The sequence below is a fragment of the Trichechus manatus genome, unplaced genomic scaffold, assembly GCF_000243295.1.
Source record: "Trichechus manatus latirostris isolate Lorelei unplaced genomic scaffold, TriManLat1.0 scaffold00080, whole genome shotgun sequence".
NCBI lineage: Eukaryota > Metazoa > Chordata > Mammalia > Sirenia > Trichechidae > Trichechus > Trichechus manatus.
In genome coordinates this window covers 6,831,501-6,858,615 of record NW_004444016.1, presented here as the reverse complement: position 1 = coordinate 6,858,615, position 27,115 = coordinate 6,831,501, and the positions used below count along the sequence as shown (strand labels likewise).

The 27,115-nt window shown below is 49.6% G+C and overlaps 1 protein-coding gene and 1 pseudogene across 1 annotated transcript; one reads left to right on the top strand and one right to left on the bottom strand.

The window, feature by feature from the left end:
* PSD2 (pleckstrin and Sec7 domain containing 2) lies at positions 1 to 26,141 on the bottom strand. The gene is made up of 14 exons (XM_004381065.1): positions 25,741 to 26,141; positions 21,633 to 22,079; positions 21,057 to 21,251; positions 19,632 to 19,712; positions 17,777 to 17,889; positions 16,967 to 17,025; positions 10,790 to 10,879; positions 9,200 to 9,243; positions 7,971 to 8,161; positions 7,720 to 7,790; positions 7,155 to 7,312; positions 3,614 to 3,758; positions 2,731 to 2,874; positions 1 to 210 (listed from the first exon to the last, which is right to left on the bottom strand). The coding sequence occupies exons 1-14, from the start codon at positions 26,139 to 26,141 to the stop codon at positions 1 to 3; spliced, it is 2,349 nt and encodes a 782-aa protein (XP_004381122.1).
* Positions 4,944 to 5,841, top strand: LOC101343526 (dnaJ homolog subfamily B member 6-like; annotated as a pseudogene).
* Positions 26,142 to 27,115: the final 974 nt, after the last annotated feature.

Below are 27,115 nucleotides of genomic sequence, written 5' to 3'. Positions count from 1 at the left end.
CTAAGTGTCAGGCCCAGTGGCATCCTTCATGGCTTTGCTGCCAGTCACAGGTCCGTGTCCCTGGCTGAGGGCGGGACTAGAGTGTGTTTTCCGGAGAGAAGGGTCATCCCCTTCCAGGGATGACAGCCGGGCCTCAATTCGCTCCAAGTCATCTGAGCCCACTTTGATTTTCACGGCCAGGAGGTGGATGTAGGTCTCATAACGGCTTTTCTGAAGAAGCAGAGAAAGGCCATAAACAAAGTCAAAAGACAGCAAAATGGGAAAAAATATTTGCACACTTACATGACAAAAAGACTAATTTCCTTAATATGTAGAAAGCTCTCCCAAATCAATAAGAAGGAGATAAACAACCCAATGAAAATTAAGCAAAGGATATTCACAGGAATTTCATAATTTTAAAATTGCAAATTAAAATAGTAATGAGACACCATTTTTAAACCTACCAGGTTAAACCAAAACCAAACCAAACCCATTGCCATCAAGTCGATTCTGACTCACAGTGACCCTATAGGACAGAAGTAGAACTGCCCCATAGGATTTCCAAGGCTGTAATCTTTATGGAGCAGCTGGTGGGTTCAAACTACCAACCTTTTGGTTAGCAGCCAAGTGCTTTAACCACTGCACCACTAGGGCTTCTTAGTGAAGGTTAAGACATTTGACAATGCCAGTGTTGACAAGGGCATGGGGAAACAGGTACATTCATAAACTATTCAAGGGGTTGAAAATCAGTACAAACATCTTGAAGGGAGATTTGGCAGTATATGAGGTGCTTGACTCTGAACTTCAGGCCCTCACCACAGTCCAGGGAGGCTGGGGTCCTGGAAGAGCCAGGGACTAAGGGTCCGGGTAGCCTGTACCCATCCAGCTCTGCCACCTGAGCAAGACTTCACCACGAAGCCTCAGCCCCCCTCCTCATCAAGCTGGGCAGGGAGGCAGGAGTGAGAAAGGCCAGGGAGCTGGAACTGCAATCTACTGCCTGGTTAGGATCATGGCTCCTGCACTTCTTAACTGTGTCACCTCAGGCAACTAACCTGACATCTCTGAGCCTCAGTTTCCCCACCTGTAAAATGGGGATAGTAACAGAACCCATTTCACAGGGTTAATATGAGGATCAAATCAGTCACTACAAGGGACATGAAGAGAACCACACCTCACATGTAGCAAGAGATGGGTCCACCATAGCTTTTGCCATCACTATTTTGACATTGCAGGGAGAGTGGATCTAAGACTTCCAAAAACTATGAAGCCTTATGTTTCTCAAAAAGTCAGGATCTATCCTGGGAGCCTTCCTCTCCCTCCCACCTGCCTTCAATAGAAAATCAATGTGGGACTCTAGACACAGAGATTAGTGACCTTCTGTCTTGTCTGCTCTGGGGGCTTCCTGGCTCAGTCTCAGACTCTCTGTCTGTCTGTCCACCCACTTCTGAAGCTCACTCCAAAGGAACTGGAGAAGGCAGAAACCCAGGGCGCAGAAAGGCTCACAGCACCGGTTCCACCCTCAATCTCAAGCTGGGCTGAGCAGGACCAAGGGGCAGCTCTGCCCTCCATCTGAGGTTCCTGGCCCCTCTTACTCCCTGCCAGGCAACTCTAAATACTGTCCTTGCTTGCTGCGGTTCCCTGCTCCAGCTCACAGCAGCCTCCTCCATCCCAGCGGAGGGCCCTAGAGCTCTGACCCTGAGGGTCCCACACTCAGCCCTGGCTCAATCCTCCCCACCTAGTTGGATCTGGCCAGAGGTGTTGCATCGGCCACGGTGAGGCCGGTTCTGCCATCTGGGAAGCCTATTATTCCAGGCCAGCAAGTGACTGGGCCTCATTGCACAGCAGAGGTGACAGACAGGCCCAGAGCCTGATAGATTCAAGCCTCTTCTGGCTGAGGCCTCCTGATCCTCCCACTTCCCCAGGCGATATCTTAAGATCCATTTGGGTCTTCCCAAACAATGTTAGTGACAAAAAGTGGAAGTAAAATTCCATGCCATATAGCTCATCATGGGCCTAAGTTTTCTCTTGAAAATAAAAACAAAAACCATACACTGCCTTCTCAGACAATTCCACTGGAGTCTGAACGGGCAGGGGGAAAGGGAAACAGCAGCAGGCCAGAGGAATTCCAGGTGTGACTTATTAATCAGTGGGTGAGTGGTTCCTGCCTTCCTCCCTCAGCCCAGCTCCCCATCCTTCACCCAGTGAGGGCAATTCTTTGTCAGCTCCATTTGCAGGTCTTCATGAGACAGAATCAGGGTAGTGAACAGAGAGAGACAAGATGCAAAGAAGTGAGAGCTTAGACAGAGATTACGTTGCTCAGCATGATAAACCTCAGGATGAAAATGAGACAAAAGGGAGGAAAGTCTGGTGGACAGGCCTTGAGAGTTTTGCGGTTTGGTTATTAAACGTTCTGGACAAGCTAGGCATGTGAGGGAAGTTGTGGGAGAGGAAGGGCTGGGGAGGAGCGTAGCAGGGGGTTCTGTGGAGCCCCTCTGGTGCCCTTTGAGAGACATGGTGAGAGTGGATTGGTTACATTTGGCAGCTGGACTGTGCTGCTCTGTACAGAGACCACCTGGTTCATAATTGGATACACATCCCTCAGAGGAGCCCCCAAAGTGGGGGATCCTTAAATGGACCCTGGCTGTGAAATGTTGAACATGATGTTGGTGATGGGAGGTGGAGGGCAGGAGCTAACTACCTCCTCTTGCCCCAGCTCTGCCTTTTGGAAGCCTATTCCATTCGACAGCCCACCTCAAACATGAGATAGTGCTCCTTCAGCCGGTACTCCTCCGCCTCCTTGGACTTGACGCCCCGCTCGACTGGGTGACACCTATGCTCAGCCAGCTCTGCAGTCACCTGCCTCAACTTTTTCTCATGAGACCGCAGCTGCTCCTCCTGCAAAGACAAGCCCTGGACTGTGAGGCGACTCTCAGGACGTCATAGGGGTGGGTCTCATCCTGTTCTGCCAGGGAAACGGGGTCACTAAACCTGCTTCACCAAAGAGAAATTGAGGCCTGGCCGGGGTCATCAAATAGGTGGGGGTAAAGCCAGGCTCTGGACTTGAGGGAATGCTCTTCCCACCTGACTCTTTCCCCCCAGATCTCATCACATCAACTCTCCCAGGTGCTCCCCAGCAGGCTAAGGAGAGGAACAGCCCTCACACTTGTATGTGTATATGTACACTCCCTGACACCATACACTGTGGCAGACACACAGTCATCCAGCCCACACCTGGCTCATATGAACTCTCACCTGCACATACAAATTCACTGGACCAAGGGCCAGCTTGGCCTCAGCTCTCCCTAGCCCCATATGACACACATATTCTTTCACATCCATGCCCAGACAGACACGATGCCCACAGACCCACAACCACATCCCCAGGGATACACTGGCAGACAAGCACACACACCACCCCCCACAGCACAGCCAGGCCTCTATGCATTGTGTGGGCCTCAATCTTCCCGTCTGACAATGGGAGTGAAAGTGAAGGAGAATATCTGTCCCTTCTCCTGTGTTCCTTAACCCAGGACCAGGCACCCTATAAAAGGAACTGAGGTGAGGATATTGAATGGGGGCCTGGGACAGGGGAGGCCACCTGGGGAGGTGTGGTCATGGTCCTAGGAACTTGTACCTGGCAGAGGCGAGTGGTGCAGGAGGGTAGCAGGGGCCGACAGAATTTCTTCATGGAGCTGACAGCAGCTGGGAAGGCGGGGGCCGAAAAGATGGCAGCCACCAGGTTGATCCTAAGGATCCAGGACAGCATTTCTTCCTTGCTTCTGGGGACAGGAGGGGAGAGAAGAGGGCACCAGCTTTTCACAATAAGGTCCCCTATCCCCCACTCAGCACCCAGTACCCAGCATTAGGCCTGACACAGAGGTACTAACAACACCTTTTTATAGGTGGGGAAAGAATTGAGGTCGGTAGGTGGGTGGCTGGACGGGCCTGGTTAGAACTGTATAAGGAGCTCCCATTCTGTCCCAGCTCCCAGGCGGGACCTGGATTTTCATGTGAAAATAAAACTGCCCATGTCCAAAGCTAATGGCCCTGGAGCTAATGGCCCTGGAGCTAACGGCCCTGGAGCTAACAGCTCTGGCTAATGGGTCCTTGAGCTAATGGGTTGAGGAGTTAATAGGTCCTGGAGTTAATGGTCCTGAGTCTAACAGCCCTACTGATAATGAGTCCTGGAGCTAACAGCCCAGGAGCTTATGGGGCCTGGAACTAACCAGACCAGCAATTAGCAGGGCCTGGAGCTAATAGGCCCTGGAACTAATGGCACTGGAGCTAACAGCCCTGAAGGTAACAGCCCTGGAGCTAACAGGGCCTGGAGCTAATGGGCCCTGGAGCTAACAGCCCTGGAGCTTATGGGGCCTGGAGCTAAGGATTCTGGAGCTGATGGTCCCCAGAGCTAACGGGCCCCAGAGGCAAGAGGCCCTGGAACCGTGGTCCCAGGCAATCATTAGAGGCAGCTGGGCAACTGGTCATCCACTCCACAGCCCACTGGGAGCTTCCCTCCTGTTCCTGCCTCCACTACCACCTCCACTACCACGCCCAGCACTTACACTCTGATTCTGATACCTCACCTGCTAGTCTCCCGCCTTTTAAGCACATCCAAGACATGAAACCTCATCTCAAGTCACAGAAGCAGGGAGCTCAAGGGAGTAGAACGAATGTTTTACAGGTAAACTGTAGGTTGAGTCTTTCCTGCCCATTCCTCAAATTTAAAGTGAAGGATGATTCATAAAGAGTCCGCATGCCTTGTCCTTTAGGGATTAGGAATTATCTGGAGGGCCTATTAAAACATAATTGCTAAAGGAAAATGTAAGCAATCGCCACCACAGCCTCCACCAGCACGAGCTGTGCCGGACCTGAGAGGAGATCACCGGCCCCGCTGCCCAGCCTCTCCTCCTCCCTGTCGCCGGCTGCCAACCTCCTCAGGACTTGTTCCAACAATCTGCTAAAACATGGTGGATTACTGTGAAGTTCTAGGCATGCAGAGACATGCCTCATCCGAGGATATTAAAAAGGTATATTGTAAATTGGCACCGAAGTGGCATCCTGATAAAAATCCTGAGAATTAAGGAAGAAGCAGAGAGAGAGTTCAAACAAGTAGCTGAGGCATATGAGGTGTTACCAGATGCTAAAAAATGGGACATCTACAACAAATATGGAGCCCTGGTGGCGTAGTGGTTAAGAGCTTGGCTGCTAACCAAAAGGTCGGCAGTTTGAATCCATGAGTTGCTCCTTGGATATTCTATGGGACAGTCCTACTCCATCCTATAGGATCGCTATGAGTAGGAATCGACTCGACGGCAATGGCTTTTTTTTTTTTTTATGACAAATATGGCAAAGAAGGATTAAATGGTGGAGGTGGAGGTGGAAGTCATTCTTATAGTCCGTTTGAGTTTGGCTTCACATTCCATAATCCAGATGAATTTTTTGACAGAAGAGACCCATTTTCATTTGACTTCTTTGAAGATCCATTCGAGGACTTTTTTGGGAATTGCAGGGGCCCCAGTGGAAGCCAAAGCCAAGGCGTAGGATCTTTTTCTCTGCCTTCAGTGGGTTTCCATCTTTTGGAGGTGAATTTTCTTCTTTTGATACAGGATTTACTTCATTTGGTTCACTTCAGTCTCTTCCATGTCATTTGGTGGTAGTGGGATGGGCAACTTCAAATCTATATCAACTTCTACTAAAATAGTTAATAGCAGAAAAATCACTACAAAGATAATTGTTGAGAATGGTCAAGAAAGAGTAGAAGTTGAAGAAGATGGCCAGTTAAAGTCCTTAACAATAAATGGTAAGGAGCAGCTGCTATGCTTGGATAACAAGTAATTCAATGCACACATTTAACAGAAATGTTAAACTATTACAAGCACCATTTGAGGATTTAACAGGAACATTTTTTTGAAGATCTCAAGTAAACTCTACTTTCAGTATAACTGTACCTAATCTGAAGTACTTATAAACAGCTCATGGGAGCATTTATTTGTCATAGACTTTTATTGTTGGACCACATTAATAGGATCCTTTTTTTTAATCTTTAAAATTTTGTAAATGTTATGTATGCACTTTGCTTTTTTATTAAACTTAATCCAAAGTAAAACGTGATTCTTTAGCAGAGCTAGGAGAAAACTGTACACTAACACCAGCATGGATCTTGCTTTTTCCATTTTGTTGGAAATGTGAGCCAAGCAGTTTCAGTCTGCTGTGAAATTAACATTGCCAGGATGAGTCTTCTACAAAAATAATTTCAGTTTTTGGGGTTTTTTTTTTCTCAGTATTGAGTAGTGGAAGATATTAATACATTAATGGTAATATATTTCTGGTTTAATATAAATTAAGGATGTTTTCTAGTTGTGCGTGAATGCTGGCAACTAAGCAAGTTTTGAAAATTGTTTAAATATGTAATGTTAAGCTTAGGTTTAAAAGTAAACTGGGTGTTAGCCATTTGCTTTAAAAAAAAAAAGAAAGAAATGTTAATATGTTTGGTGCATTCTTTCAAAAAACACACACACACACACACACAATTGCTGGGCCCCATCCCCAGAGTCTCTGAATCAGTAGGTTGAAGGTGAGCCAAGGAGCCCCGGTGGTGCAGTGGTTAAGCGCTCAGCTGCTAACTAAAATATTGGCAGTTCGAATCCAGCAGCCGCTCTGTGGAAAAAAGATGTGGCAGTCTGCTTCCGTAAAGATTACAGCCTTGGAAATGCTACGGGGCAGTTCTACTATGAGAAGGCATCGGGTTTGGTTGATTTTTTTTTTTTTTTAAGGTGAGGTAAACCTAAACCCCTTGCCATGGAGTCAATTCCGACTCATAGCGACCCTATACGATGAAGTAGAATTGCCCCAATAGGGTTTCCAAGGAGCAGCTGGTGGATTCAAACTGCCGACCTTTTGGTTAGCAGCTGAGCTCTTAACCACTCTGCCACCAAGGCTCCTAAGGTGGGCCAGGGAAATTGAAATTCTAACAAGTTCCAGGTGATGCTCAGGGGACCACACTTCAAGAACCACTGCTTTAGGGGACCCCAGCTATTGGTTTGTGTCAAGTGGATACATTTGTACTTGTGAGTGATAAGCAAGCGAAGCTGAGAGTGTTCACTCTGAGACAGATGAGGAGGGGGTGCAGGCCCTGAGCCAAGGATGGGGGCAAAATGGTTCCAGCTACTACTTACGGTGCCTGGAAGAGAAAGACCCTCCAGTCGGCTGTCTTCAGCTTGAGCACGTTGGACTTCTTGCTGTAGTCAGAGGCCCTGGTGGCCAGAGCATGATGCACACGGATGGCGTTCTTCAAGTCGCCCTCTGACAGGGCCTTGTCAGGCCTGTACTCATCCTGGATTGGGGTGGCGGGGGGCGGGGGGCGGGGAGGCAAGCTTCTATCATCGCTAACCATACTTCCTCCACCATCACCAACCCTTTTTCCCTATCCCTCTCTCCATCCCTATATCTCCCTCCTTTTTGCAGTTCCTGCTGCTATGAAGCCACCCCCACCCCAACACAAATCACTTCAGGCACTCCCCCTGTCGCATTTGACCCAGAGGCCTTATGGTGGGTATTTCAAAGACCCCTCCCTGAAACCACCAAAGCCCTGAGTAAGCCTGAGTCAGGCTTCTGATGGGAAAAGGACACAGCATCTGCCCAAGCCTCAGGTCCTCCAGGACCCCGAGTACCACAAGGCAGGGGCTAGATGGAAGCTTGAACTTGCCCAACCTGGGCAGGGATGCTGGGACAGCCTCTCACCTTCTGCAGGTACAGGATGGTCCCTTTGAGCACCGCGTAGAATTTCTTCCAGCCACGCCTCCCTCGGGGTGCTGGAGAGGGGAGCACTGGTAGTATAGCCTCAACCACCCACTCCAATATCTTCTACCCTGCTTCCGCTTACATGTACACCTGTGTGTGCATCCCCAGAGGCATGGCCAAGGGGGGTGAACCACTATCTGGACTAGCATCCCTCCCTACGCCCCTCTCCCCGACCCCGGTCTGACACCTACTCCTCTTGCCATCCATGTCAGCGTGAGTCTTCCGGGTCAGCACACCGTGCTTGTAGGTAGTGGCACTGAGAGCCTGCGGGACATCCAGAAAGGGGTTGCCACCATCCAGGATCCTTGTCACCTTCTTTGTGCCTGTCCCAAACTTGTCATCCACCAGCTCAGACAGTGATTTCCTCAGCTCGTCCTCATCACTAGGGAAGTACTAGGCCTGAGCACCACCTCTAGGGAGGCCTCAGCCCCACATCAACATGCCCTCTCCCCACCAACCACCCCTCTGAGAGCCAGAGTCAGAGCTGAAGGGCAGCCATGAGAGGCTGAGATGAGAAACTTTTAATTCCAGATCACAGATCCAGATCTTTGACCCCTCGCCTTAGTCTTCAGTTCTGACCCCTGACCTCTGGTTTTTGGTCTTTGGCCTCCCAGCTCCAATCCTCAACCCTGAGCACAGTTTGAGACCTTATTATCTCCCGTCCTCCTTCCCACTCTTCTTTCTCCTCTCTCCATTCCTGCCCTGAGAGCTCCAGCCCCAGGAAGCAGTAATCCATAGCCAGTCTGAAGCTGCTGTCCAAAGTCCACAGGTATGGGGGAGAGGGTGGGCCAGCAGGTAAGGCCCTTAAAGTCTGGGTCCACCATGGGAGCCCTGGCAGGCAAGTGTCAGCCCTTACCAGTGGGGTTGGGGTTCCAACAATCCCTGCCTGGGACCTCTACTTGGACCTGAAGACCCAGGCTGCCCTGTAGAGCACAGCAGGAAGGGGTGGCCACTTCGCCCAGGAGCCTCTCACAGTATCCTCAACCAGCACAGTGACCACACTTCCCTCCAGATGGTTGTAAACCTCCAGGTCACCACCCTAAGCATGGTCATATCCTAAGGGTTATAGGGGGTCCATGCCTCCCGCTTGCTAACCTCCCAGAGGAGAAAGATTTGTCATCATTGGGAATTGTGGTAGAATCTCCAGTACCAAAAACCAGCTGTGGATATCATGAAGCTAAAGTCACAGTTCAGTCTAACCCATTGCAGTGTAAACACTGCACAATTTTTATCAAGACAGAAAAGAAGCCCAAAGAAGAGCTCAACGCCAGGTGCAGGCCAGCTGGACGGGGTCACCAGGGCCCCAGATTGGAAGAAATCAGCACTATGGAGAGTGGCAGGAGTAGCTTCCCTGCCCCCCAGCCACTCCCCGTCCCAATGATTCGGTCTCCCCACACCTATGCCCATGGGCACTACTCACATGGCCCATTCCAGCTTTTCATTCTTGATGGAGTTGTAAAGGGTCTAGGAATGGGAAAAAGACAGAGAGAGGAGTCCAGGTGAAGAGTCAAAGAAATCCCCACCTACCCCAGCAATGTGGATGCAGTGAGGCAGTGCCTCTCAGCCAGTGGGACAAAGTGGGTGCTTGATGCATATTTGTTTGTTAAATGGATAAATGAATGGGTGGGTGGATGTGTGGATGTGTGGTATTTAATTATGAGATCATTTAATGTCTGTCTCCCCTAGGAAACTGTAAGCTTCACAAGATCAGGAGTGATCTATCTTGTTCATCACTGAGTCTCTAGTGCATAACCCAGTGCTCAGCATACAGTAAGTGCTCAACAGTGGGCATGGATGGATGGATGGATGGATGGATGGATGGATGGATGGATGGAAGGATGAGAGGATAGGTGAGTGGATGGATGAATGGAGGGAGTGAACAGTAGGGGATGAGTGGTTAGGTGGGGAAATAGATGGGTGGACAGAGAAGTAATGAGGAATGGGTGTGTGTATGGAGGGTGTATGAGGAAGAGTTTGGGTTGTGTGGGTGGGTGGATAAATGGGTGGATGACTGGATTGGTAGATGGAGGTGGATGGGTTGGTGGGTAGGTAGATGGGTGGGTGGGTATATGAATGTATGTGTGAGTATATGGGTGGGAGTATGGGGGAATGTTTGCGATATATGGAAGTGTAGGTGTGAGTGATGGGTGAGTGGATGAATGTATGGGTGTATGGGTAGGTGAATGATTGAATGGATAATTGAGTGGATGGGTACGTGAATGAGGGGATGGGCAATAGATGTGTGGGTGGAAAAGTGGGTAGATGAATGAATTAGTAGATGGAGAGAGGTGAATAGGTGGTGGTGGGACTGGGATTGTTTGATTTCACTTAGAAATATATTCTTAACAAGTGCTTCTTAATGGTGAAGGAGACAATTATCATGAGTGATAGAGATAATGTTCTCTTTTTTGACTTCCAGACTCACTATCCAACTGCCCACCTGGTATCACCAGGCCCTTCAAACTCACTATCTAAAACTGAATTCATCATCTATCTCCCAAAAACTTGCCCCTCTTCCTCCAACACAGAGAACTGACCAGCTTTAGAGGCCAGAGTTCCACCCTGGGCTTCAGCCTCAAAAGGAAACTGGATTCCCTTAATTCCTGTTGATGTTAGAGGATAACTGGTCTTTTCCCTGGATGGTTATGGTGAAGGTGATAATAGTGATGGCAAAGGTGATGGAGATGCTGATGGTGGTGTTGGGCATAAAGGTGATGGTGGTGCTTGGGTGCCAGCTGTGACAACTGGTGGCAGTGTTGGTGACTACCATGACAGCAATAATGGCAAAGGAGCACTAAAAGCAACTCTCACAAATCCTACCCCTCTGCCTAACTCAGGGAACATGTAATAGTCAAATGTTGAGCTGCACAGTCTCTCTTTAACTATGTCCCAAAGTCATGGCAGCCCTCAACCAGTTTTAAGAGTCTGGAATGTCAGGATTTAGTGGGGCAGAGACCTTTCTCCTCCCTACCCACCTAGGGCACAGATAACACCTCCTAACAGGTAATACCTTCAGCAGGTCTTTGGCAAAGTCTTGGCCATCATTCAGACGGTCCAAGTTGGCGATGAATTGCTGGCAGGACATCTTCTTGCCAATATTCTGTAATGGAGAAAGGGTTCTTCCTGAGAGTAGGGATGGAGACTGGGGTGGCCCCCGCACCCTGCCCTGCCCAGAGGGAATGAGGCAGCAACAGTGATGAAAACAAAACTGCCTAGATCTCCCTCTGTCTCCAAGAGTTCACAAAGCATTTTCACATTCAAGATTCTGTTTGGTCCTCAACATCGTGATAGGTTGAGATTCCTCTCAAACCCAGATGAAGGAGTCAGGTTTGGATAAAGTACTGTAATAGTTGACATCTGCTAGGTGCTTACTATGTTCTAGGTATTGTCCTTCACATGCATTATCTTATTTCCTTCTCACAGCAAGGAGAAGGTGAGGTGGTGTCATTATTATCTCCATTGGACATGTAAGGAAACTGAGGTGCAAGAAGGTGAAGTAATGTGCCCACGATCATACAGCAAGGAAGTAGAAGGGCTGAGTGTGTTTGACACCAAAGCCCGTGCTCTCACCCGCTACTCCATGGGTAACTCTCCCAAGGTCACACAGCACCAGGACTTGAACCCAGGCCTCTTGACTCCTGAGCAGAAGTTCTGTGTATTCCGCCACAACTGTCTCACCCTCTCACCTACACAGAGGGGCAGCAAGATCTCTAAAAGGTAGGTGAAGTGAGGGGGAGTTTGGTCGTATGAGAATCAAAAATCAATTTCCAGCAACACACATGGGTACCCCATGCTGAGCTGAACTGAGACTAAGGGAATCCAAGTGATGATTTCACTCCAGAAGAGACAAACACACAAAGAGCTGGGAATGACTGCACCCCCAAGTTCTGGCTTCTTTTTTTTAACCACTGAGTAGTAGAAAGGCTCTGGACATCCAAACCTGAGACCTGATGTTCATTTTAGACCTTTCTGCGAATTATGCACATTTGATGAAATACTGAGTGGCACCTTATCTTTGTGAGGATGAAGACCCTTGAACGCCAGATACTTATTGGTGTAGGATGTTCCGAATTTGAGTTTGCTATAAGGCAGTGCTTACCAAGATTTACCTACCATTACATGGAAAATAGGTATTCCCCGCAAAAAGGAGATTCATAATCAAGTAAGTTTAGCTACCCTTTTCAAAGTCTGTAAAATGCTTATGTGTGTTGGAAGTCTCCAAGGAGAGGATTCAGGATACAATTCTCCAAATTTATTGACCTTGGCACCATTTTAGGAAAGATAATGTATTAGCATCATGTAGGATATTCACAAACCGCAGAACATAATTCAGGAAACAATGATATAAGGCTTTGTAAGTAGCTGACAAGCATGAATTTTCTACACCTTTTCCAATGGGTTAAGAAGAAAATATCCTACGTGTGCTTGATATAAGCGTGTGTCATATATTTATATGTATATTTTTACATACACATATATCTGTATATGTGTATAAGTATATAGCCATGTATATGTGCATTTGTAATAGAGGAGTATGAGGGCAACATATATAACATTGCCTTTAACTTACACACATATTGAACATTCCCCAGCCATCAGTCAGTAGGGCAAAATTTTAAAAAATGATAATAATAATAATCAGATAAGATTTCCAACCCTAGTAATGACAGACTATCTTGTTGCAGGTGAACCTTCCCAACAAAAACAATTGTTGGGTAAAATATTAATAAAACATCCATATGACCGCATTGGACAGCTATCAAAGCAGTGAGGACTTCAAGTGTGAACATCTTGCAAAGAAGGGAAGTATGAAGAGGTAGCCCAACAAGGAGCTGCTTTCATCCTTGAAGCATTTGCCAATTTATAAGCAGTGACCAAAAGGCCGAGCAACTGAGAAGTCTTAACAGAACTGGGAAAACAAAAGTTGGAGTTCAGGGTCTACCAGGATAAGGGACCCTGGGAAACACTCCAGGCTTTTAATTAGAACCCCAAAGGGGCTACACCCCAAGAGTAGGAATGGATAGAAAATATCCAGCTTTATACAAAAACCAAATTCCAGCTTTGAATCACTCAATCTATGATTGGAATAAGGTAATATTCTCCTACCTTAACCGCCGACCAGACACAAAAGTAAATCTTCTTTGGAAGAGGATAACATCAACCAGTGTATCAAATTATCTCTATAATTTTTCACACTCAATGTCAGGCATTCATTCAAAATTATCAGGCATACTAGGAACAACCAAGAAAAAAATCAAGCAATAGAAACAGATTCACAAGAGATCCAGATATTAGACTTATGCAAACATAGTCTTTAATAATAACTGTGACCAAGAAATTGGATGACAGGATGGAGAATTTCAGCAGAAAACTGAAAACTACTAAAAAAAAAAAAAAAGAGAGAGAGAGAGAAAATCAAGCAGAAATTATAAAATGAAAAACATAATAACTGAAATTTAAAACTCAATAAATGGACCTAACAACACGTTAGACATAGTAGAAGAAGGATAGTGAACTAGCAGATAGGTCAGAAGACGATATCCGGACTTTAAAAAAAAAAAAAAAGTATGAAAAATACAGAAAAAGCCTAAGAGATATATAGGGCTTAGTAATAAGATCTAGCATATGTGTAATTAGAATCCCAGGTTGAGAGAGAAAATGAAGCAGAAACAATACATAAAGGTACTGGATGATAACTTTCCAAAACTGATAGAGACACCAAGTTACAGGTTCAAGAAGTACTGCAGGAAAAATGCACCAAAAAACAAAACAAAACCATGGTTAAGTAAATCATAGTAAAACTTCTTAATAGCAGAGACAAAAAGAAAAAATGCACCCTCTCCTCGTTTATTGACTATCTCATTATCCAACATTTTGCATTTGACAATAGTAAAAAATCTACTATCCAACTATTTTGCGCATTAACAACATACATCTGGCAGTAGTAATGAACGTCAAGGTATGAGGAGAGAGTAATGCTGGCTATGAAAGTTAAGATTATGTATCAGCTTGGCTGGGCCATGATTCTCAGTGTTTTGGCAGTTATGCAATGATGTAATTTGGCAGTTATGTAATGATGTAGTCGTCCTCCATTTTTAAACACATAATGCTGATTTTCGCATAAGAACCTGATCTTTGGAACCTAACCATGTCAATAACTGAGAAGTGGGTGTAATGAAAACAGCCAGAGAGCAAAAAGACACAATTTGCTTCAAAGAAGCTACAATAAAACTGACTTCCGACCTCTCAGCAGAAACAGTGGAATCCAAAAGATAATGAAATATCTTCAAAGTAGTGAAATCAAGTAATTTCCTACTATAATTCTATACCCAGAAAAAATTTTTTTCAAGAACTTCTACAAATCAATAAGAAAAAGGTAGACAATCCAATAGAAAAATGGGTAAAAAACTTGAACAGGCACTCCATAAAAGAGATTATCCAAATAGCCAACAACAAATGAACAAATGCTGAGTTTTTTAGTCATCAGGAAAATTAAAACTAAAACCTTACACATGCACCAGGATAGCTAAAATGAAAAAGTGAAATAATATTAAGTGTTTGTGAGAATGTGAAGCAACTGGAACTCTCATTCATTATTGGTGGTATTGGTGGGAGTATAAATTGTTACAACTTTGGAAAACTGGCAATATCCACTAAAGCTGAACATAAACACACCTTATGATCCAGCAGTTCCACTATCAGATTTATACCAAGAGAAATGTGTGCATATACTCACCAAATGATATGTACAAGAATGTTCAGAGCAGCATTATTAATAATAGTCTCAAACTGGAAAAAAAATCCAAATTCTACAAATAGTAAAAATGTTGAGAGGCTAAATCAAGCCCACACTGAAGCCTGTCCAATGCTACACTTTTCAGTCAATAACTACCTGCCATTTTTTAAATAATATTTTATTGTGTTTTAGGTGAAAGTTTACAGAGCAAATTAGGTTCCTCTTTAACAATTTTTATACAAATTGTTCCGTGCCATTGGTCACAATTTTTACAATGTGTCAGCATTCTCAGTATTTCCATTCTGTTTGTTCTGTTTCCACTGATCTAGCTTCCCTTCCGCTCCTTGACTTCTCATCTCTGCTTTTGGGAATCTGTTGACCATTTTGTCTCACATAGTTAATTGCTTAAGGTAGCACATTACTCAAAGCGATATTGTTTATTTTATAAACCAATTTATTATTTGGCTGAAAGGTGACCTACAGAAATAGCTTCAATTCCAAGTTCAAAGGGTATCTTAGGGTGAGAGTCTCCAGGGCTCCTCTAGTCCCAATTCTCCCTTGCTTCTGATGGGATAGGACCAATATTTGTATCTTAGGTGGCTGCTCCCAAGTTTTTAAGACCCCAGATGCTACTCACCAAACTAGGATGTAGAACATTATCTTTGTGAACTATGTTATGCCAATTGACTAAATTATCCCCCGAGATTATGGTCCCAAGCCTTTTGACTCAGTAAACCAATCCCACAAGTTGTTTGGATATGTCTAGGAAGCAGTATCTGCCATTCTTAGAGCTAGTTGGCGTTAACTTTTCTGTCACTTTGAACCAAACCTCTCCTGACAGATTAGCCCCCCTCCCATCCTCACTCTCAGCTCATGACCTTGCCTCATGTTTCATTCAGTAAGTAGAAGCCACCAGACAAGAGGCCCCTCATCTTCCCACCACCAGAGCTACTAACCCACTCTCTGCCTCTCTTTGTCATGGGAGGGATGAATTGTCCCCACTCCCATCTAAGGCCATTGTCTGCCTGTGCTCTGTATCTTGCCTCAAGGGAAGTCCCAATCCCCCCTTCTCTCTCCTGCATCATCAGTTTCCCCTTGTCTGCTGGGCTGATCCTATCGGAACACACATGCCCTAGTCAGATTTTAAAACAGTCCCTCCTTGACCCATTCAGCCATTGGCTCATTTCAGTGCTCCACTCAAAGCAAAACATCTCAAAATAATTGTCCATAGCCTCCACTTCCCCACCTCCCATCCTCATTTCCACCCACTTCAACCTGGCATTTGCCCTCTGCGCTCCACCAAAAGTGTTCTTGTAAAGGTCTCCAAGACTTTGACCATCCCACCAACGGCCATTCCAAACCCCAATGGTTACTTTCCTAATGTTATCTTACTTGAACTTGTGGAAGCCAGACACTGACACCTGGCATTTTGTATATTACCTCTCACAATCCTCCCTTTGATGATGTAAGGGAAATCATTATTCCCATCTCACAGATGTGGAACCTGGGACTCAGAGAGGGCCAGTGAATTGCCCAGGGTCACACAAATACCATATGGAGACAAGAGTAGGATCTGAAGTCGAGTCTATCTCAGTTCTTTCTTCCACTCTATATTCCCTGGACTTTCCTGCTAACTCTAGAATCAGACACACTGGCCTGTGATCCCCATGAGTCACTGAAATATCCCCAACTTAATGTGGGGGGCTGTGACCACCCCTGGTTGAGCAATGATGATGGAGCAGTGATAGGGTGGGGCCAGATGGTGTGATGGGGGACACAGAAGGGTCACATGGAAATGGGGGCCAGGCACACAGGGGCATGCACACCACCAGCTACACTTACCACCTGAGGAAGGGCAAGAGAGCCCAAAGAGGGGGTCCCCGGAGCAGAGGAAGGAAGAAGGAGTTATTGAGCCATAAGAAGCAAGCACTGAGTCTGCCAAGGGCCTGGACAAAGCACAGCCCTCACAGCCCAGGATACTCACATCAGGCACTTCACTTGTTTGCCTGCTGGTGGGTAGGGGTGGCAAGAATGCCTCTTGAGGGCAACCCATCCTTTGACCAGTAGGGGCTGCCTGGGGCATGGTCCTGAGTTGGGGCCACATTCGGGCTGTGGCAGGAGGGGTGGGAAGAGCATACGATCTTTTAGCAGTGTCTGGTACAGACACAGCTAGGGGAGCCCATGTTATTCAGCACTTCCTGAACCCCCATGTGCCTCAACTGTTCTCACTGCCTTGCTTGGGGGCAGGGGCACAGGCAGGTCTCAGGTAAAAAAAAAAAAATGAGGGCAGGGCCAAGGTCAGAAGCCAAGTTGCCCAGCTCTCTGGTCTGCTAAAAGAAACATGACCACTGAGCTCTGGGCCTCAGGAAGGGGGCTGGGCAAAGGTTTGGCCCATGGACAGCTCAGGGTGGGTCAGTGAGAGACCATGCCCCCACCCCCACCCCCACTCACATGTCCATGCAGGTCCGTGTTGAGCAGCATCAGGGCACAGGTGAGCGTGTGGATCCCATCTAAATCAGAGACGGTGGGTGGCACCCTCAGTGTGAGGACCCAGCTCATTCCCACCACCAGCCACCCTCCTGTCTCCCAGATAAAGCCAGCCTGGAGGCCTTGGAAACAGAAAGTGGCCAGTCTCCTGCCAAACACACTGCTAGACCCAGAGCCTGGTCATGCTCTCTGCTCACCCCCACTGCAGTGCAGGAATCATTGGCCTTCCCCAGGCTCAGAGCCAACCCCTCCCTCAGAAGGGACCTAACTACCCTGGGCCTGCTTCAGCCCAGACTCCTGCCACCTTGAACCTCAGACCCAGGAATGGCTCTAGGTCCTGGATACACCTGCCCTGCCATGGTCTGTGTCTCCTCCAATAACTGGTCTAGGCCCCAGTTCTTAGGACTCAGATTTATCCACAGGGCAAGTCCTACCCCTAAGAGGGCCCTGAGCCAGACCACCACCCCAGGACCCCCACTATACCAAGAATCACCATTGCAACAGGAGACCAGGGGGAATGAAGGCCCAAAGGACCGAATCTCTAGGATAGAGGAATTTCAGGAATGCCAATGAGTGTGATGCTTGGGAGGGCTCTTGTCCAGCAGGCAGACCCATTCGACATGCCACAGCTTATTCATTCAATGTTTACTGAGCATCTCCTGTATGCCAGAGAGACAGACCACCTGGGCCTGGCAACAGGACAGGGGTGGCAGGTGGAACAGGGGTGGGAGTGGGGGCCAGGTGGGCTGGGTGGGGTAGGGCAGGCAGCCATACCTTCTGAGGTGCTGTCCTCGGGATTGCACTGGCAGTACCGGCGGGAGAAGTGTGTCAGGACCCGCTCGCGCTCCTGCGTCTCCCCCATCAGTGGAAAGGCCTTCAGAAAGACCCTAGAAGGTAATTTGAGGCTGCTGGGGGTCTCCAAGAGCCCCAAGTCAGTCTGGCTCCTCAACAGGGGTAGGTGCTCCTCCACGCACACACCGCAGAGCTGTCCTCTGGGCCCCGGGAGGTCCAGGCCCCCAGGATAGCCACAAGTGCAGAGGCCAGGGAGCCTGTCCAGCTTCAGAGTTTCAACCCTCACACTCCTCCAGGGCGCAAAGCCATATGAGCACCTCAGGGCAGGCCTCAGCTCTTCCTCAGTGCAAATGCCCTCTGCTCGCTCCCTCCTCCACAGCTGGACCCAGACTGTCCATTCCTACCCCCTCAGACCACATTTCCACAGTCGTTCCCTCCCCCATGTGCCACCAGCTGGGCTCCTGGGCCCAACCCTGACCTCCCTTACCCTCCCCCTTCACCCCGAATGTCTTAGTCGTCACCAAGTCCTGATGGTTTGCTCCTCAACCACAAGCTCAATCCCTTCTCCTCCTCTGCCCTCATCATATGCCCCAGGGCACCTACAAGCACCTCCACACAGGTCTACCCCCTGAGCCCCCAGTACACCCTCCCTACAGACACCCGAGTGGTCTTTCATGCAGTCAAGACTTGCCCCCACTTAAAACCCATCACTGGCTCCTCAGAACCCTCAGAATATGTCTAAGCACCTCACGTCATGGCCCTTGCTGACTGCCCCAGCCTCCCCTTCTGTCCCCACCTGCTGCCACCCCCAAACAGTCTTCACACCCTGGACAGGACAGGCACTTTCTCTCCTCAGTGCCTCTGAGCAAGCTGCGCCCCTCCCCCCTCTGAAATTAACAGACAAGGACTTTAAAATAACTATGATTAGTACCTTCAAGGAAATAGAGGGAAAGGTGGAGAAAATGAGTGAAAAGATGGGGGAATTCCAGAGAATTAGAATCTATGAAAAAATAAAACGGAAATTCTAGAAACGATAAAAAAAATCAATAAAGTGGTTTAACAGCATATTAGACACAGAAAACAGCGTAAGCGAACTAAAAGGAAGTCCATAGAAAATATCCCTACTGAAGCAGAGAATACATAAAAGAATATAAGAGACGTGGGATGCACTAAAAAGCTCTAAGTTCTGACCCCTTCACTTAGCTGGCCCTTACTCTCCTGCAGGTGTTGGCTGAGACATCACCTCCTCCAGGAGGCCTAGGGTCCTGGCCCGGTGTCTCTCCAGCTGACCCCTGCCACCAGAGCCCTCTAAACACTGGCTCCATCTGCCTGTTCCACACCCTCCTGCTCCTTGGGGCCTTCACCTTGCCCTTCTGAGGGGAAAGGCAAGTTATCTACTCCCTAGGTTCAAACACTAATAAGACCTGAGATCAAATCCCATTCTTATCATTTCCTCTGCCTGGTAGAGAGGTAAAAATGGGAATGATAACACCTACCTGACAGGTGTGGTGAGGATGAAGTAAGCAAAGTGTGTAAGACCTAGATATAGCAGCTAGCATACAGGACGTGCTTAATACAAGCAAGCCCTTTCCTTCTTTTCCTCTCCTAAAGAGTCGAGCCTACATTTCCACCTCTTCATATCCTCAACACCTACCACATAGTTGGCACTCACTGAGTTGCTGGGCTGCTGCTTTTATGACTCTTTCCTCACGGCCTCACCAGAGGGATCAAAAGATCTGCCAAGTTTTCACAGTAAGTGTATGCTGCAGCTGGCATGAGAATTCAGGTGTGCTGCCTGTACCACTTGAGGCCACTGCCACATCCCAGCCCCACTGACCTGAGTGCTCGGTCCAGAGTCAGGCCTGAAAAGTCGAAGAAACTGAGGTACTCTCCGGCCACCAGCCTGCTGAACTCGTTGCTGTCAGGAGAGCATAGTATCCCGTTAGAAGCAGGGTACAGCCCACAAATGACAGAACAATGGGGGGTACATGGGAGTGGGCACCAGGGCACCCTGGCCCATCCACCCAGGACTGCCCAACCCCTAGGCTGCCTCCCTCAGCTAGTCAGTTGGTCTCTGATAGTTCAGCCTTGGCCTGGAGGGGTCAGGAAGGTATCCTGGAGGAGGTGATGTCTCAGCCAACATCTGCAGGAGAGTAAGGGCCAGCCAAGTGATGGGGGCAGAGGGCAGGGGGCAGGGGGCAGGGGGTTGCCGAGGGTGCCCAGAAGGGGAAATACACATGACTAAGAAGCTTCCAGCAGGGTTAGCGTGATCAGAGCCTGGAGCAGGCGTGGAGACAGCAAGAGATGAGGCCGGGAGCAGGGCCTGAGAGTCAAAGGAAGGCTCTGGACTTGATTTTGAAGGGTTTGAAGCAGGGAGGGAGGTGAGTGAGATGGTCAGATCTGTACTTTGGAACACTCTAACTGTTTAGTGAGACCCACTAGGAGGCTGGGTTAATTGTCTGGGAGAAAGATGGGAAAAATGGGGAGGAGAGAAATTACGAGGCAGAATCCTCAGGAAGTGGAAATGGAATGAGTGTGATGCATGACAGAGAGGGTGGCACCCTGGGGGAGATGCTCAAGCTCAGGACAATGGGTGGGCTGAATGCATGTATGTGAAAGTCATCAGCCCATAGACAGTTAACAGCAACCGAGCAGGAAGGAGGGGTGAGCCCATGTGTGGGAAGGGTGCACAGACAGGACAGAGGGCCTGAGAGAGCCCTGAGGATTGCTTGAGGAGAGCGAGCCAATGAAGGAGACTGAGAAACAGTGGCCAGAGAGGTAGGGCTGTGGTGTCCTGGAGGCCAGCGAAGAAAGCGTTTCAAGAGCACTAGAGTGAAGAATTCTTGCCCAAAAAGAAAAGAAATTTCCACCTTGATCTAATCAAGCCTTGAGATCTCACTCCCATTCACAGAAGACATAGAAGATAGAGCAACATGTTTGGAAGAAAAAAGAAAATCACCATGAAGATACAGCTCTGTCCTCAATGCCTTCACCACATCCCACACCTTGCTCCCCCAGCGCCATGGGGCGGCCCGCCACCCCCCCGCCCCGCCCCGCTTCCTGAGAGCAGTGGCGTCACTTAAGCAGCCCAGAAAGGAAACAGATTTAGGGCAAGGCCAGGAATGAGGACAGCAGCAGGAGGAGGGTCTTTGGGGACTGTTGGGAGCCGCCCCAGCACCAGGCACCCCCGATAGAAGTCACCCACACTGCCTTTAGATTGACACCAGGTTTGCTTGGAGTTGGTGTGGGAGGCAGCACTCACTTCTTGCCCAGCTGCCGGGCCACGTCGCAGCGCTGGAAGCCCTCGAGGTGGTAGAGGCGGCGTGCCAGCCGGCGAGCAGCTTCACTGACCCCCTGGCACCCATTGACCAGTGGGTCTGTGCTACCCGGCTCCAGCCCCTCTGAGCTGCTCAGCTCTGAGTCTGAGTCCGACAGGCCGTCCTTCAGGCTGGGGTCACTGCAGAGGGAAGGAGGGGCAGAGGGCTGGAAGGTCTCCCTGATCTCTGAAAATCCATGCGGGGGCCAGAGCAAGGAAAGAAGCTCCACTGCAGCAGGAGCGAATCAGGTCAGACCTTTAGAAGAGCCTCTCAAGTGAGATCATGAGATGTCACACATGCCCACAACACAGCTGCCTGACCCCCTGTGAGCTGTGAGGACCTGGATGGCAGGACAGAACCTCAGGACCCAGGGGCTGGGGAGTCTGGGTGCAGAGGGATGGATAAGATGGATAAGATGACTCTGGACACTGGGCTGCCCTAGCTTCCCTTGTCTCCTCTGGGTCTCGGTCTCCCCATCTGCTCAGTGGTCCTCCCAGCTCCCAGCCTGGGCCCTGCCTCACCTGGCTGAGTTCAGCAACTTGTCTGTGTCCTCCTCATCATCCTCGTCCCCGCCTGGGCCCTGAGGCCCATCCTTGTGGAAGCCATTGGGCACGGCTGGGAGAGACAGGTGGCTCAGGACGTTCTCAGAGCGGCTGCTGGAGATGGAGCAGCGCAGGCGGCTGCCCAGCTCCCTGTCACCGCCAGCTGCCCCCATGTCCCCCTCAGACCCCATGTCCCCAATGCCCAGCTCAGCCCCTGGCTCCGGGCTATCACGGGCCCGCTGCTGGATGAGGGGTGTGAGGGGGGCCTCAAAGCTGACACAGCTGTCACTCTCGTCCGTGAGGCTCAGCACATCCAGGGAGTCGAGGCTGCTGTACTGGGTGCCCCGCAGCAGTTCCGACTCCACAATCTTCTCAAACGTGGCGCTGAAACCATCTCGCACATCAGGCTCCCCGGGGTCACCCAGCCTGTGAAAAGCAGGCACCCAGTCACCACTCTGCCAGGGTGTCCCCCATTACAGAGGCTGGTCACTGTACCAATCCATGTCTGGAGCTCCTTGTGGGGCGGGGGGCGGGGGGGGAACAGGCATGGGATGTGTCCTGTTTATTTGTGCTCTCAGCCACTACTTACAAGCACTAGGGACCAAATTCTGGGCTGGGTAATGGGGACACAGCAGTGAAAAAGGTAGACATGGTTCCCGCTCCTCAGTGCCCAGCCCAGGCCTGGTCCACCACAGGCATCAAATAAGTATTTGTCTCAATTAACACACGTGAGGCACCTTCCCCTCGCCTGGTGGAGGGGCTGCGCCCTCTGGGCTCCCAGAGCAGTGTGGTTATCTCACTTTTTTTTTTTTAATAGAGACCAAAGTTTGTTAGTGGTTACCGGAGCGGGAGGGAGGGGGAAGAGGGAGGTTATTGTCTGTGGAGTATGGAATTTGGGTTTACAGGATGGAAAATTGCATTGACAGTGCTGTCAATAAGTTGTACACCTGATAGTCATCCACACCAACTTCAAGGAACACCACATTGCCATACTTTTCAGAAAGGGAGTGATAGAAAGGCTTGGTCATTTTGCAAGGCCCACATTACATGGCTGAGAAGTCAACTACTACAAGTTTACCTCCAAACCCGACCCGTTGCCGTTGAGTCAATTCCATCTCATAGTGACCCTATAGGACAGAGTAGAACTGCCCCGTACGGTTTCCAAGGAGCACCTGGGGAATTCGAACTGTGGACCTTTTGGTAGCAGCTGTGGCTCTTAACCACTACACCACCAGGGTTTCTTAGTTTATCTCCAGCTGCCTGAAAATCTTCCTTGCCCTTGATCTGCTTCACCATTTTGGCTGTTGGGGTCTGACAAGTGACTGTAGAAACAGAACAAATGGACTTGAAGCGCCAGACAGAGCTTGGAATCACTGCTTGGTTATCTCTTTGTCACAACTAATGTCACACAGGGTCATAATGTCACTGTCCCCACAGCCTGGGAGGTTCCTAGCTTGGCTGACCACATCTCAGCTCTCAGGTCTTGTCTTAATGTCACCCCCTCAGAGTGACTGAGACCGGCAGGTCCATACCACCTGACCCCCTTCTCATTATTCTCCATCCTCCCCAGCTCTTGTCAGAATGCACAATTCTATTTGTTCATCTGTTTACCATCTGCCCCCCAAATCCCACCCCATCCCACCCTACACACATACAGCACACAGCAGGTGCTCAGTACTTCTTGCTAAATAACTCACTAGCTGAACTAACAGATTCTTGTTGGTACCATGGCCCTACCCACTTGTCCCAAGCTCTTGCAGGACCTGGTACTGACTCCAACGAGGCCTTTGCATGGGCTGTTCCCTCCACCCAGAGTGCTCTTCCTTTGGGCCCCTGTATGGCTAAAGCCCTCCTTCCTCGTCACTTTCTCAACAAGGTCTACCTCGACCACCTTATTTATAACTGTGACCTGCCCCCAAGCACCTGATCGCTTTTTCCTCCTTTGTCTATTCCAAAGCATTCATCCCCTTCCAGCATGCTATGCAATTTACTTATTCATTATTTTTCTTCTTTATTGTCTGTCTCTCCTATTGGATTGTAAGCTCCACGAGAGGTGGAATTTTGGTCTGTTTTGTTCACTGATGTGTCCCCAGCCCATAGAATAGAGCATTACATGGATGAGCTGAGGTATCCTGGAAGGATTATTATCCACAGGGAGACCTACAGGTAAGGCAGGAAAGGAGGGAGAGAGACAAAAAAGACAGATAAGAAGAGAGAGAGAAGAGGAGGGGAGGGAAGGAGAAGGGAAGGGAGAGGAGAGAAGAGAAATAAGAAAGAAACAAAAAAGAGAGAAAAAGGAGAGAGAAGATAGATACAAAGAGCACAAGACAGACAGAAATTAACAAGGATAGGAGCAAGAGAGGCAGAAACATGCAGACAGCAGAGAAAGAGACACAGAAAGAAAGGAGCAGACTGAGCCCGTTTCAGACAAATCAAGACTCATCATTCACAAGGAAGCACATCCCTCTGAGGATTTGGCTGCACCCTGCCCCCCTCCCTGAACCCCTGATACCTAGAAGAGATCCAATCTGTATTTGGAGGGCTGGGAAGTGCCCCTTTCCTGCAAACACCTCCTTGGACCTCTGTGCCTAAGATTCAGTCCCAGTGTGCTTCCTGAAAGAACACACTGGCCTGGGAGGGAAAAGGCCAAAGCCACCTCCCCCTGCACCACCCCCTCATCCCGTCCCTAGCAGGAATTGAGACTGCAGCCTCATGAGGCCCCCTCCGGCCAGGGAGCTGAAGTGGGGGAGAGGGGAGAAGTCCAACCGGGCGGCAGGGTGCCTGGCAGGGGCCTCTATTGACCTGCAGGAAGAGGGGAGGGAAGAGAAAGGTCATTCCCCCTGACTACACACACCCAAAATCTTCCCAGCAAAGGCCTCTCAGCCAGGCCTATGCTGGGTACTGGGGACATCCGAACAAGACAGAGTTCTCCCTTTACGGGCTCTTGTTTCATTGTCAGAGCTGGGAACAGCACTCCTACCCCCACCTCCTCATGCACCTGAGCAGCCTGAGAGGTGTCCCTGAAGGGCATTTGGAAGCCATCAGCCCAATTCCTAAACCTCCATCTGCCCCAATCTTCAGCCATCCCAAATAAATCCACAACCTAAAAACAAACAGTGTGCTCCAAGAAGCCCCAGGCCCCCGCCCACACCACTGCTGGTCAGGTGGCTGCCTTAGGCCCTGTCTGGATGGAAACAGTCTTATGACCACAGCACACCCAGTACACACAGGCACCTGACCCTGTGTACTCACATTCCTACCCACACCTAAGCACATGTATCCATACACACCTGCATACAGACCCAAATGTGCACCTGCAGATGCACAGGCCAGGCACACACAAACACCCCATCCACAACCACACAGACCCATGCACACAAATGCTCACACATCCCTGTGCACACACCAATGCACAGGCTGGGCACACACATGCACGCCCCATGCACACATTCACACTCTTATTGCACACTTACTAGTTCAGGCCAGCACCTACCGCTGTGTATACCAAGACCTCTAACCCTTCCTCTTCTCAGATCCTGGGGTCTTCTGGACACTCACCTGCCCCACCCCCACCTCCCTTGTCCAACTGGCACCCCCAAACCCCAAATCTCTTCACCTCTTGGTGAGGATAATAGAAATGGGGCTGTAACTCCAGAAAATAGGACTTAAGTGAGATTCCTGGTAGAACTTCCTGATGGCAACCTCAGGTGACGGGTAGCTAAGAGGGATTAACCCACGAAGCCTATTTAGGTTTAAGTGTAGAATGTGGGAGATTCCCAGCTCCAGGAGGCAGAGGAATGGACCATATAACCATTCACATAAAAGCATTTTTAAAGGGACGTCAAACTCTAAATACCCAGCCTGGTACCCTACACAGAAACAGCCCATAATGACAACCCCTTTGAAAGTCCTCTTATGGCTCCATCCTCACAAAACACGCAGAAGCTGGGCAAAACAGGGGCATGAAATCCCCAGTTTTTAGGTATGAGAAAATCAAGAAACAGAGAGGCTGAGTGGCTAGGCCTAGGCCAAGTAAGCAATGGAGCAGCCAGATGTGGCAGGGCCCCATCTCAAGACAGCCACTTACCCTAGCCGAGTGTCCTCAGTGTCTGGACAGAGACTACTGGAAGCACTGTCCCCCTCTGCCAGCCCACCAGCCCTCCAGGGCCTGGAATCCACTGAATCTTGCAGAATGTTCAAGTCTGAGCCCAGGGCCAGGCCATTGGTGAGGGAGAGGCCAAGGCTGAGGCCGTGGAGGGCCCTGTCCAGGCCCTTTGTGGGCTCCTCAGTGTCCACCAGGATACTTCTCATCTCATGCTTTGGGCTGTCATGGCTGTTGTGGCTGCTGTTCGGGCCCTCATCAGCTGCCAAGCCATTCTGGACCCTGGGCTCCTCCTCAAAAGATCCGGTGGCTTCAGGATCCAGGCTGGGGTCCCAGATGACAGCACCTTCCCCAGGCAGTGCAGATGGGAGCTTCTCCTCATCCATGGCAACCACGCTTCCACGCCGTCCTGGCTGCTCCTGGGACTCCACTGGACCTGGCAGCAGATGGAGACATAAAGGGGTCAGTCAGACAGGACAGGGGTCTGGGGGTCCTAAAGCCCAGACGGGCTGGCACCAGGGCAGCCTGTCTGGGGGCAGGAGGATAGCCAAGATGATCGCCTCAGGACCCTTCTGGCTGGCGGCTGGGTCTAGGTAGGCACCTGTCCCTGTCTCACCCAGGCCACCCCACTCATCTCTCCCCTGACCCCTAGCCACCCCGTGTGCCTCAGTCCCTGGCTTCCCTGTTACATCTTGTGTGTCTCTGCTGTACCCTTTAGAATTCACCAAAGCCCTCTAAGGAAGATCCAGGTTGGGATGAACTGAGGAAGGGTTCAGCGCCCCACCCCCACCCCACCCCAGGCCCCATTTCCTTTTCCATGGTGAGTGATGGAGACAAAACCCCAGACTGAGAGCAACTAGGCTGCCTCTTTCCCTTTGTGTATTCTCTCACCGTGGCTCCAGATGGCAGGGATGAGTGAATCTTTGTGGTTAAAGGAGGGAACTGGGCTGGGGCTACCTTTAGAGGGGGAAATTTAGAGAAGAGGCAAGGAAGTAAACAGAGCTGCAGTTTTATCAGAGGAGGGACCACCCCAGAGAAGCCAAAGCGAGACCACGGAGGAGGCCACTGGGAGGCCCAGCGTGTGGCGCTGTCCAGGGTGCTGGACGGGTGCGCAGCCACCCGGGAGCATCGCGGAGAGCCGTGGCGCCCAGCGCCCAATGCCCTGGCTGTGCAAGGAGGAGGGGCTTAGGTTCCCCTCCTCCCCTGGGCTCCATCGCAGTTTGCCCAGCCTTGAGGAGGGAATGAAGAAGAAACTGCCATGGGGCACTCTGGGGAGAGCACTGGAAGGGGAGTCAAGCTCTGCTCTGCCCAGCTCATTACATCCTCTTGTAGGTCCAGGTCAGGCTTCCTCACTGCTCCG